Raw genomic sequence first — 11,396 nt, forward strand, 5'->3', positions numbered from 1 at the left:
GTGTGTGTGTGTGTGTGTGTGTGTGTGTGTGTGTGTGTGTGTGTGTGAGAAGGGGAGAGGGAAAAAGAGAAAGAGAGAAAAGAAGAGAGGGACAGAGAGATAGAGGAGAGGGACAGAGAGAGAAAAAAAGGAGAGTGAAAGGACAAGGAGACAGAAAGGGAAGAGAAAAGAGAGAGGGAGGGAAAGAGACAGAGACAGAGGGAGGAAGGAAAAAGGACAGAGATTTGTAGGGCTTCACTTTACCTTTACGCTGTACATATTTATATGTGATTGGTCCCATTAGATTGTCAACTCATTGTAAGGTGGGATTGTTCTGTTCTCTGAATTTGTATCCTCAACACCTCAACAACTGCATGTTGACGGATGAGTTGATTTTAACACATTTTGGTTAAACTAGACATACGGATAGGTCTTGGGCCTAAGGCCAGCAATTGCCAGTGGGTCATCAGTAAAGAATATTTATTTTGATTTGCTTTTCTGTGAAAGGTGACAGGTTCACGTGCTGAAAGATGTGTCTTAGTCAAATCCTTCATTTTCCAGGTTAGCACAGGATAGAGAGGGAGTGACTTGCCCAAGGTCACACAAGGAGTAAAAGGCAGAAGCAGGATTTGAACTCGGTTCCTCCAACTCCAGGTCCAGAACCCTTTCCATGACACCATACAAAATGGGGCAACAGGCAATCTACCAAAACTAGGCTTTTGGTAGACTGTAGATTTTAGAACTGGAAGGGATTTAGAGACCACCAAGTCCAGTGGATGATGCAGTTGGAGGTGCAGGGGATTAGAGTGCTGGGTCTGGAGTCAGGAAGACCTGAGTTCAAGTCCAGCTTCCAACACTTTCCAGATCTGTGACCTTGGGCAAGTCACTTCACCTCTGCCTGCCTCAGTTTCCTCAGCTGAAAAATCGGGATAATAATAGCCCCTACCTCCCAGAGTTGTTGTGAGGATCAAATAAGGTAATATTTGTAAAAGTGCCTGACACATAATAGGCACCATATAAATGTTTATTCCCCCTCCCTTTTTAAAAATGTGGTCCTTGGACTGCTAGAGGTATTTGAGACCTTTTCAGGAGTTCCATGAAGTCGAAACTGCTTTCATGATACTAAAACATAATAATAATAATACTAAGACTGTATTTTAATTTCAAATAAGCAAATATTCCTATATATAACTCATATAAACTCATCTTTGGCTGGGTAGGGGTGTCTTCAATCATTTTTAAGAGCATATAGCGATCCTGAGACCAAAAAGTTTGAGAAGCATTGATGTCATCTGATATCCTCACGTTACAGACAAAGAAAAAAGCCCCAAAAAGGTTAAGCTGTCACACTAGGAGCAAACAACAGCAGAATTTGAACCCAGGTCCACTAATCCCAAGTCCAACCCTCTACTACACTATGCTCTTCGCCAAGTTGGACTTAAGGCAGCTTAATGAGTGAGCATAGCAGCCCCCTGTGAAAACAAGCACGGCTGGGAAAATCTGCTCCCTTCACTCACCATCTCGGAGCACTGTGTCCCAAACTCCTGTAAAAATTCCTCCACTGTCATCTCCCCTCTCATGAATCTCATCCAGGGCCCCTTCCTCCCGCCAGTGACGAGGGCCTTGATGATTGTTCCGGAAGGGATGCGATGCTGCGCCTCCCACACTAGAGAAAGCAGAAGAGCCCCATGGGACAACCACGGCCAAAAACGTCAGGAACGTCCAGCTCTGTGGTTCTACCTGGAGCCGCGGCACAGCAGCCATGGCCAGCATTCCAGGGAAGCCGGGGTCAAACAAAGCCATTCACGGTCCCATCCCTGCCTGGGATCGTTCAGGACCCTCACAGAGACAGTCAGGGATAAGGCCGCTAAGTTCTGGTACGTTCACAGATGCCCGTGACACCTTCCAGAAGTGAGGAAACTGCAGACACGGACAGTGACCAGCCCAGAGGCCTCTCATCTAACAAGTCAGTGGGAGAGTCCTGAGAAGGGCCCCGAGCATCCCACGGGGCCGTCTTACCCACACCCTTCAGCCTCAGTCCCTAGAAGTCTCCCGGAATATGATAGCCTAAAACTTAAGTTTGGATTCAGTCGAAGGGCCGCACTTGAGGACCTAGAGGGCCACATGTGGCCTAGACGCTGCAGATTCCCCACCCCACCCCATCCAAAACGATCAACTTGACAACCAAAAATGGCAGACAGTAACTAAGTCCAGGGTCTTTGCAAACCTGACAGTCATGGAGACATTCTGAGAGGGTTCTAGTCAGTGTCTGGTCATTCCTCCTCAGTCTACTTGTTTCTATCTGCATTATTTTCCATTTTCTGCAGCAATGATAGGATTTCAAGCTAACAGCGATCTTAAGGACCATCTCATCCCACTCCCCTGAAGAAGTGACTTAGCCAAGGTCACACCAGTGAACCCAGATCCCCCCACTCCAAATCTCAAGTTTCTTCTCTACCCCTCTGTCTTTCTGTATGTCTCTTGGTTCATCATTCTTTACAGTTCCCCTCACCCCAGAAACAGGAGGCAGTGTGAAGAAGCAGAAAGAACACCAGGTCTGGCATCAGAGGACCTGGGTTTGAATCCTGACTCGGTGAGAAGGTTCTGTGACCTCTGGGGGCCTCAGTTTCCAAAATTTCCAAATGGAGGGCTTCTAGGGTCCATTCCCACTGTATGGCTCATGAGCAGGAACACCCCCCACCGCGTTGCCTTTATGGGGGAAGGCAGAGAATGAAGGAAACAGCAGCCCGGATTTCCCTCCCCTCTAAAAGTCAGCTGCTCCCTTAGGAAGCACTTAGGAAATGCCTGCCCTGCGCCTCCCCAGACAAGGCTGCTCCCAAAGGTGGACCTCCTCCAGCTGAGACCAGGAGTGTGGGGGGCAGGGAATCACGAAGGCCGGACAGCAGGAGCCTGTGCCGGGCACCCTCCGGACAGCAGCACACACTGCTGGGGCTCCTCTAATACACCAGGTCTTTTTACTATCCTCTGGGGCTTTTTCTCTTCTGCCAGTCAGTCATCAGAAGCCTCTTCTCATAGGGACCGATGGGGCCTCTGTCTTTGTCTTAAAGCCCTTATGATTGTATTGAGTGAGGCCGCCTGCTGTGGTGGATGAGAGGGCCTGATGAAGGAATCAATCTGTCTACTAATGAGTGTTGGTTAAGTGCTCAGTACCTATGCTAGGCACTGTGTGAGGAAGGCCAGGGTTCAAGTGCCACTTCTGACACAGGACAGCTCAGGCTGCCCCCGCAAGTCCCACGGCACAGTGTGGGGCATGTGGCAGGTGCTTAATAAATGCACAGCGACTGATGTCTCAGTGCACTGGGCAGTCTTGTGGGGCTTTAAGCTACAGAAAAGCTATCTGTATAGATGGAGGGAGTTTCTGCCTCCGAAGCTCCCCATATCAGTGATATCACTAGCCTAGACTTAAAAAAGAAAAAAAAGGAGGAGGGAGAGGTTTAAAAATAATTCTTAAAGATAGCTTTTTCACAGCAAACACTCCATTAAGAAGTGCTCCAAGGCAGCTGGCTACTGGCACACAGCACTGGGCCTGAGGTCAGGAAGACCTAAGTTCAAATCCAACTTCAGACATTTACTAGCTTTGTGACCCTGGGCAAGTCACGTCATCTCTGTCTGCCTCAGTTTCCTCATCTGTGAAATGGGGATGATAACAGCACCTCCCTCCCAGGGTCATTGTGAGGCTCCACTGAGATAATAATTGTAAAGCACTTAGCACAGTATCTGGCAAATAGTCGGTGCTATATAAATGTCAGCTATTATTATTATTATTATTATCGTTATTTTGAAGTAGGCCTTCGGGGCTTTGCAATCAATTACATAAAACTAAAAAATGCACTTCCAGGATCCTAGCTCTCACAGCCTGATGCACATTAGAGGGAATCTGATGCAACCACCTCATCTGTTGGATGAAGAAGGAGGCGCCCAGCTAGGGGAAAGGACCTGTTGAAGGTTTGCACACAGGCAGGCAGCGGAGGGCGGATCCTAACTGCCAGACCCTGCTCTCTTTCCGCTGTACCCCACTGCCTGCAACCTCTATCACAAGAGGATGGCCTTGGCAGCTGTCTTCCAATGGCTGGAATTCAAATTGCATCCCCGGGGTCCTGGAAAGAGATGTAACCTCAGAGAGCTCACCTGCAGCCACCTCGGATGGGGCTGGAATGAGAACCCCACCCATGTCAAATATCACAGCTTTGTAGGAGCCTGGCCCAGAGTGTTTCCATCGAGGCGGGTGCTGGGCCCGGATCTGGGTCAGCTGCAGTCGGGCAGATCTCCAGGCCCACGGGAAAGAAGGGCATCGGAAAAGCCTCAGAAAGCCCATGATGAGAGCCGACCTATTCAGGAAGGAGAAGGCAGAGAGGCATAGTTATCCATCTTGGTTTGGCTGCCACCATATTGATGAGAAGATGCAGGCCTGATGTAGGGCCTTCTCCTAGCAGTCACTCAGACCCTCCCCCCCAAGTCCCAAGTGGCCAGAGGATCACCCATCTGGAGGCGACGGTGCTCTCCCTCCTGGGCTCCACCCCAGGGCTTTCTTCAAGATTCAGCTCAAATTCCATCATCTGCAGAGGCTTTCCCAGTCCCCAGCCCAGCCCTTCCCAGCTTCTAGAGCCTTTCCCTCAGAGATGACCATCCATCCACTCTATCCATATCCTATGTGTCCCTTACGGGCAGAGCCCGTTTTTGCCTTTATATACCAGACTTAATACCTAGCAATTTCTTGTGTACTGAGTTTACTATCCACTGTGCAGTATGGAATCCCTGTGCCTCAGTTTACTTCTTATGAAATGGGGATAACAAGATCTCTTACCTGTTCAATTTGCTTCGTACATAGTTTCTACTTACTCATCTATATTCTCTCAGTAGAATGTAAGCTCCTTGAGGGCAGGGACCATGTCTCATTTTTGTCTTGAAACACAGAGAAGGCAGAAAGGGAAAGAAGAATGAAAAGGAAGGCATTATTTGATTCAAGAAAACTATATTAATCAAACAATAAATAATAATAACTATATGTAATAGCTAATATATGTTATCTATATTATAGATAACATATACTAGCTAATATCTACTAGCTAACATTTACATAGTACGTACTATGTGCCAAGCACTGGGCTAAGTGCTAGGGATGCAGAGAGGGTCTGCCCTCAAGGAGCTGATAGTCTATCACAGGTGACAACATAGAAGACAACATAACCACGTCAAGATTACAAAACACATTCCACCTCTCCCTGTGCCCTCATGTCCTCCCCTTGTTCTTTATTCTCACCCTAGACCCCTCGGTTCTTTCTTTCTTTCTTTCTTTCTTTTTTTTTTTTTTTTAAGGCAGTTGGGGTTAAGTGACTTGCCCAGGGTCACACAGCTAGTAAGTGTCAAGTGTTTGGTCTGAGGACGGATTTGAACTCAGGTCCTCCTGACTTCAGGGCCAGTGCTCTATCCACTGCACCACCTAGCTGCCTCTCCTCAGTTCTTTCTAAGCCATCTACCCTCCCCCTAGCTACACTTTCCTCCCTTCCTCATCTTGACCACTTTGATGAACCAGTTCAACTGGTCATTGTCCTTCTGAGTCCCTTGCCCCCTTATCAAACTGGAGATCTTCTCCTGCCAAGTCTCTGCCTGTCACTCCCACCAGCCAATGTCTTCACTCCTACTCATGTGTGCCAAAGGGAGACAGAGAAAATCCTGATGCCATGCTGATGGAGACTACTTCAAATGAATGCCACAAGATGTCACCTGGTCCCTCACTCCAGCCACACTTCCCTAACCAATTCATTATCCCGCTCACCATGGTGGCTTTTCAAAACCTGCTCATTCCTTCTCCAGCTTCCCCTGGCTCCCCCTTCTTATCCACCTCACTTGAGAACCTTGCCTTTCATTGAAAAAAAACAGACCACTGGCAGAGAGCTCCCTCTTCTCCCCCCACCTCCTCATCTAGGGTCCCTCAGACGCCTTCCCCCACTCTCCCCTCCTTCCTTCACTCCTGTCTCCCAGGAAGGAGGGCCATTCTGGTGGCCTGGGCAAGCTAGCCCCCTTCCCTGCACAAGTAAAACCGCTTCATCCCAGCTTCTCCAGGAGACGGCTGCCTCTGTTATTCCCACGCTCCCTAATTGGCCGTCTCTCCCTGTCTCGTGGCTACTTCTCTGCTGTTTACAGACATGCTCGTGTCTCTTCTATCCTCAAAAGCTCTGACTTGATCTACCCATCCCTGCTATCATCATACAGCTCTCTGACCTTTCCTGGCTTAGCTCCTTGAAAAAACCACCAACAACCAGCATTTCCTTTCCTCCCCTCTTCTAAAATCTCTGCAGAGACTTCCAACCTCATCCCTCAACCTAGACTGCTCTTCCAAGCTCTTACTGGCCAGATCCATCCTTCTCGACCTCTCTTCGGCCTTTGACACCACTGTTCCTTCTCTTCTCCTTCTTCATGTCTTTGGGATATCCTTCTCTTCCAGATTCCCTCCTATCTATCTGACCACCTCTTCTCAGCCTCCTTTACTGGCTCTTCATCAAAGCCACCTCCTTCCTCACCATGGATGTCCTAGGAGGGTCTGACCTAGACCCTCTTCTCTTCTCCCTCTAGAGTGTCTCACTCGGTGCTCTCATCAGCCCATAGGCTCAATCATAATCTTTAACGCAAATTATTTTCACATTTTTATCCAGCTCTACCTTCTCTCTTAGACTCAATTCTCCAACTGCCCATTGGACATCTTGAACCAAATGTCCCACAGACACCTTAAACTCAATATGTCCAAAACTGAACTCATGAGCTTTTTCCCAAAACCCTCCCCTCTTCCTGACTTCCCCGTTACTGTCGAGGGTAACCCAGTCACCCAGACTGGTAACCTAGGGGCCATCCCCAACAACTCACCCCGCCATATCTCCTATGTTGCCAAATTCTGTTTGTTCTGCCTTTTTTAGCACCTCTGGTATACCCCTGATTCCCCTCTGACACTGCCACTAGCGTGGCACATGCCTTCATCACCTCCCACGTGGACTATTACAATAGCTGCTGGTTGATTTCCTTGCCTCAAGTCTCTCCCCACTACCGTCCATTTTCCACTCTGCCATCAAACGTATCTGCCTTAAGTACAAGTCTGACCACATCTGCCTTTTCATCAATAAACTCTGGCAGCTCCCCACCATTGCTGTTTGCCCTTCGTTCTTGAAGAGGACCACGACATCAGGGAGGTGATGCCATGACCTGCAAGTGAATTGAATTTAAGTGAGGAGGGCTGTGCAAAGTCACCAGCCTCATTCTCACCTTGGGAGCCATCTGGGTCTAACAACAACATAGCAAGATATAGATCAGAGGGGCAGCTAGGTGGCACAGTGAATAGAACTCTGGTCTTGGAGTCAGGAGGACCTGAGTTCAAATCCAGCCTCAGACACTTAACACTTACTAGCTGTGTGACCTGGGCAAGTCACTTAACCCCGATCGCCTCACCATAAAACAAAAAACAACAACAACAACAACAACAAAAGATACAGATCAGGACAGGTGGAGATGGCCCCAGCTCTCTATTACCTTCAGATCAAAAGAAGGAAAATCCCGTTTGATGTTTAAAGCTCTTCACCACCTGCCTTCCTGTCTCCTGCATCAAGTGACCCCAGTGTACTCTGCCACCCAATATGGTGGCTGGGTGAATGAAGAGACGGGAAAATGCCAAGATGTGGCAGGTGTCTGGATACAAGGGTGAGAGTGAGCAGGGAAAGATGGCTCTGAGCCTGGCTACTGAAAAGGAGACGGTGCCCTGGTAGTATCAGCAAAGCCTGGAAGAGGAAGGGGCTGGAGCAGAAAGACAGAGAACCGTTCAGGGCACACTGAGACGCCTCTGAGACATCCAGCTCACAGGGCAGCGATTGATAAAGGTTTGTTGATTGTCCCAAGGTTGGCCCATGAAGAGTGGATTTCACGGGGTTGACTTATTTTTATACACAAAGGGAACTCTCTCCAGCTAACACAACCTATAATTCCTCCCCAGTTTAGTGGGGGGAGTAAAAACAAAAAAGCAATCCCATTTACTATCCCTGTTAGACAGAAAAGGAAACTGAGGCTGGGAGAGAAGTGATGTAGCCAGCATGACACAAGGACTGATCAGCCTCTCTGCACCTGGCTAAGCTGGGTCTCAGGTGGCCCATTCCTAGCTTCCCAGGTCGGTAGAACCCACCAGACCTGGACTAACCTTCTAAAACTTGGAATTACCTCCGTGCCCAGATGAGGCGGCAGAGGAAGGCTCTGCTATCCTGGCTTCTCTTATTAGATGGACATTTTGTCAAGACACTGGTAGAATTCCTCTTCCATAAAACATTCATGGCCATTGGATGCTCGGCAGGACGGGAAGGTAAGAGACCCTGCCCTTGGCTCTGGCACCGAACGGCCGTGGGACCTCAGACAGGTCACTTCTCTCTGAGCCACAGTTTCACCAGCTGCCAAAATGAGATAGTGATTCAATGGCCCTCCACGACCCTTCTAGCGCAGACATTCTCTATTTATACCTTGGCCTTGGGAGTCAAAGGAGACAGCAAGACGTTGTGGGAGAAGCCCTGGACTGGGGAGTCCAGAAGAGCACCTCAGCCGCCTAAGGGATCCAGCTCCCCTATTCTGCAGATGAAGAAACAGAGTCTGAGAGAAGTTAAATGTCTCGCCCAGGGTCACACAGGGAGACCTGTGAAGCAGGACTGGAACTCCACCCCGCTCCAAAGCCGACACTTACAAGCTGTCTGAAACTCCTTGGGCCTCAGTTTCCTGATCTGTAAAAAATGAGGAATTAGATTTCATGGCTTCTGAGGTCTTTTCCAGCACTGAATCTATGGTCCTTTGATCTGCGATGCTCGAAGCTGAAAGTTTGGAAGGCTCTTTAAGGTTCTGGAGAGCTAAAAGAATCTTCTTTCCTCCCCTCATCAGGTAATTTCGGGCTTCCCAGACCATCGCATGGAATGGAACAGTCCATGCAATGTCCTCTCCCCAGACTTGTCTTTGCATTCATGCAATCTCCCAAGCTTGGAAAGGGCACAGGATTTTGAGTCAGGAGACTCAGATGCAACAATTGTTAGCTCTGCAGCCAAAGGCTAGTCACTTCTGAGTCCCCAGCCTCAGTCTTCACAGCAATAAAATGGGGATAACAGCCATACCTGTAGTACTTATTCTTGTGAATAAAAAGAGAAGATGGAGAGCGCTTAAGGCCTGTCCCCTCCAAATCTGATGCCTGGAGCGTTCTTAATTCTGCCAAGGGCGCTACTGCCTTCCCAATCACCCTTTAAACTCCTTCCTCACCTCCATGGCCAAGTAATGGTGGGGTCTGACCCCGAATTTCTCTCATGACCCCTACCTGGGTCCCACCCCTCACCTCTTACCTGGACTGTTCCAGGAGCCTCTTGGTTACCTCCCTGCCTCAAGTCCCCAGACCTAACACTCCCACCTCCACACCTTTGCACATGCTGGTTCCCCCACCCTCTCTACCTGGATGGATCTTAGAATGCTAAGCTCCCAGGCTCAGCTCAGAGACTGCCTTCTCGGAAGCCTCTCCTGATCCCAGCTCTCTTCCTCCAGAACTAACCAAGTTTCCTATTTCCCTTTACACCTATTCCCGATAAGAATGTCAGCTCCCTGAAGACATAAATGTCTACTATCATCATTACTGTTGCCTCAGGACACACCCCCATGATGTAGGCAAGAGGCATTAAGATCATTACCCCCATTGTCCACGTGAGGAAACTAAGGTTCAGGGCAAGGAAGGAAGACTCGCAGGTTTATGAAGCTCAGTGAGTATGAGAGCAGGGAGAGGGATCACAGAATCTGGAGGTGGCAGAGATCTCAGAGGCCCTGAAGGGGTCTGACCAGTGGTCTTCCAGCCTTTGCTTGAAGACAGCCAGAGACAGGGAGCTCACTACCTCTCACGGCAGCACTCTGGAGCAGCTGTTACCATAGAGGTAAAGAGACTTACCCAGAGTCACCCAGCTAGAGAGCAGGATTTGAACCTGAGTCCTGCTTGACTCATAATCTAGTAGAAAGTGTCCTTAGAGACCTGCAGGGGGTCCAACAATGCTGCCTTTGCTGTTGGCACTCCTACTATTCCCCAGAGCTTTGGACTTGGGAGTCCCAATACATGAGTTCAAATGGCGGTTCTGACAGTTATTAGTAAATAACTCCTTCTCCACAAAGCCTCTTCCCAAGCCCATTGGGCTCCTTCCCTCTGTAGACTGGGAGTTCCCTGAAGGCAGGGTCTGTCTTTGCCTTCCTTTGTACCCCTAACCCTTAGCAGAGTGCCTGTTCCATGGGAGGCACTCATGTTTATTGACTGACTTTATAACCCGGGAGCTAGTGACTTGGACTTTCTGGGCCTCAGTTTTCTCAAAAGTCAAACGGGCACAATTACACCTCTAATGACTACCTCCTAGAGTTACTGGGAGATCAGAGGAGTTTAAAAGGATGTCAGGCACTTTGCAAACACCTCAGTCAGTGGACCATCCTGGGGACAGTTTCTGTCTTCTTTGTATGCCAGGGCACACAGTAGGCACTTAATAAGTGCCTGCTGCCTTGACTTGACTTAGGCACTTCCCTCCTCCAGGAAAGTGGGACAGAATAATGTCGTCCAAAGGCTGCTAGGACCTAAGGGCTTGAGGCAGGATTTGAACAGATCCCACAGTCAGGGCTCTAAGGCCCATGTGATCCAACTCCCTCATTTTTCAGGCAAGGAAACTGAGGCCCAGGAAGGAGACAGGGGTGCTCAGGGTCAGAGGAGGAAAGACCTGAAGCAGATTTTGCACCCAGGCCCCCAGACACAAAAGCAAATGTTCTTTGTACTGGGCTATCTGAGGTCGTGAGAAAGCAGCCAGCGCTATTCTCTCACCTGGCAGAGAAGGAAACTGAGATGTAGAAAGGACCAGGGACTGGTTTAAGTACAGAAGGAACGCCCCAAAGAGAGATCCCCCTACCTTCCCCACCCCCATTTGACCCCGCCCCTCGTGCTCTAGTCCCGCCCCGCTCTGGCCACGCCTCATGCTCCAGCCCCGCCCCTGCCACTCCGGTCCCCTAACGCTTCTAGCTGGTGCCTGTTGGCGCGCGCCCCTGATTCTCCCCCCCACCCCCAAGCTCGCGAGAGGGGGGAGGGGGGTTACTTCTCGGGAGCTGGAGGGGAGGGGAGAGGGAGCGGAGGATAGAGCAGAGCGTGCTCACCTTCTCCGAGCGTTCTGCTCATGTGACCGCCCCGCCCCTCCCTTCCGCCCCGCCTCCGCTCCAGGCCCCGCCCAGGTCACGTGCCTCTCGTCACGCCAGCCACAAGCGGACGGCGGCCGGGAGGCGGAAGTGGCGGGCGCTGTCGGCCGCTCGCTTCCCGTCGGGCTTCTGAGGTGAAGCGAGCGCCCGAGAGAGCGCGGGGCGGCGGTGTCAGCAGCGGCAGCTGG

At 50.0% G+C, this 11,396-nt stretch overlaps 1 protein-coding gene across 5 annotated transcripts in view; it reads right to left on the bottom strand.

Annotated features, from left to right (window-relative positions):
• ACAD10 (acyl-CoA dehydrogenase family member 10) overlaps window positions 1-11,201 on the bottom strand; it is a 55,380-nt gene extending 44,179 nt beyond the window's left edge. For 3 of the 5 annotated variants that reach the window (XM_027857389.1, XM_027857388.1, XM_027857385.1), the window contains exons 1-5: window positions 11,170-11,201; window positions 8,197-8,595; window positions 4,805-4,902; window positions 4,129-4,328; window positions 1,497-1,645 (exon numbers count right to left, since the gene is read on the bottom strand). In XM_027857389.1, coding sequence (XP_027713190.1) covers window positions 1,497-1,645; window positions 4,129-4,315 — 336 coding nt within the window. In that variant the 5' untranslated portion in view covers window positions 4,316-4,328; window positions 4,805-4,902; window positions 8,197-8,595; window positions 11,170-11,201. Of the gene's footprint in view, window positions 1-1,496; window positions 1,646-4,128; window positions 4,329-4,804; window positions 4,903-8,196; window positions 8,596-8,707; window positions 8,746-11,169 lie in introns of those variants that run through there. The other 2 variants (XM_027857386.1, XM_027857387.1) reach the window with 2 other exon arrangements.
• Between the last annotated feature and the right edge of the window lie 195 nt (window positions 11,202-11,396).

The sequence above is a fragment of the Vombatus ursinus genome, unplaced genomic scaffold, assembly GCF_900497805.2.
Source record: "Vombatus ursinus unplaced genomic scaffold, bare-nosed wombat genome assembly UNPS02012122.1, whole genome shotgun sequence".
In the NCBI taxonomy this organism is placed as follows: Eukaryota; Metazoa; Chordata; class Mammalia; order Diprotodontia; family Vombatidae; genus Vombatus; species Vombatus ursinus.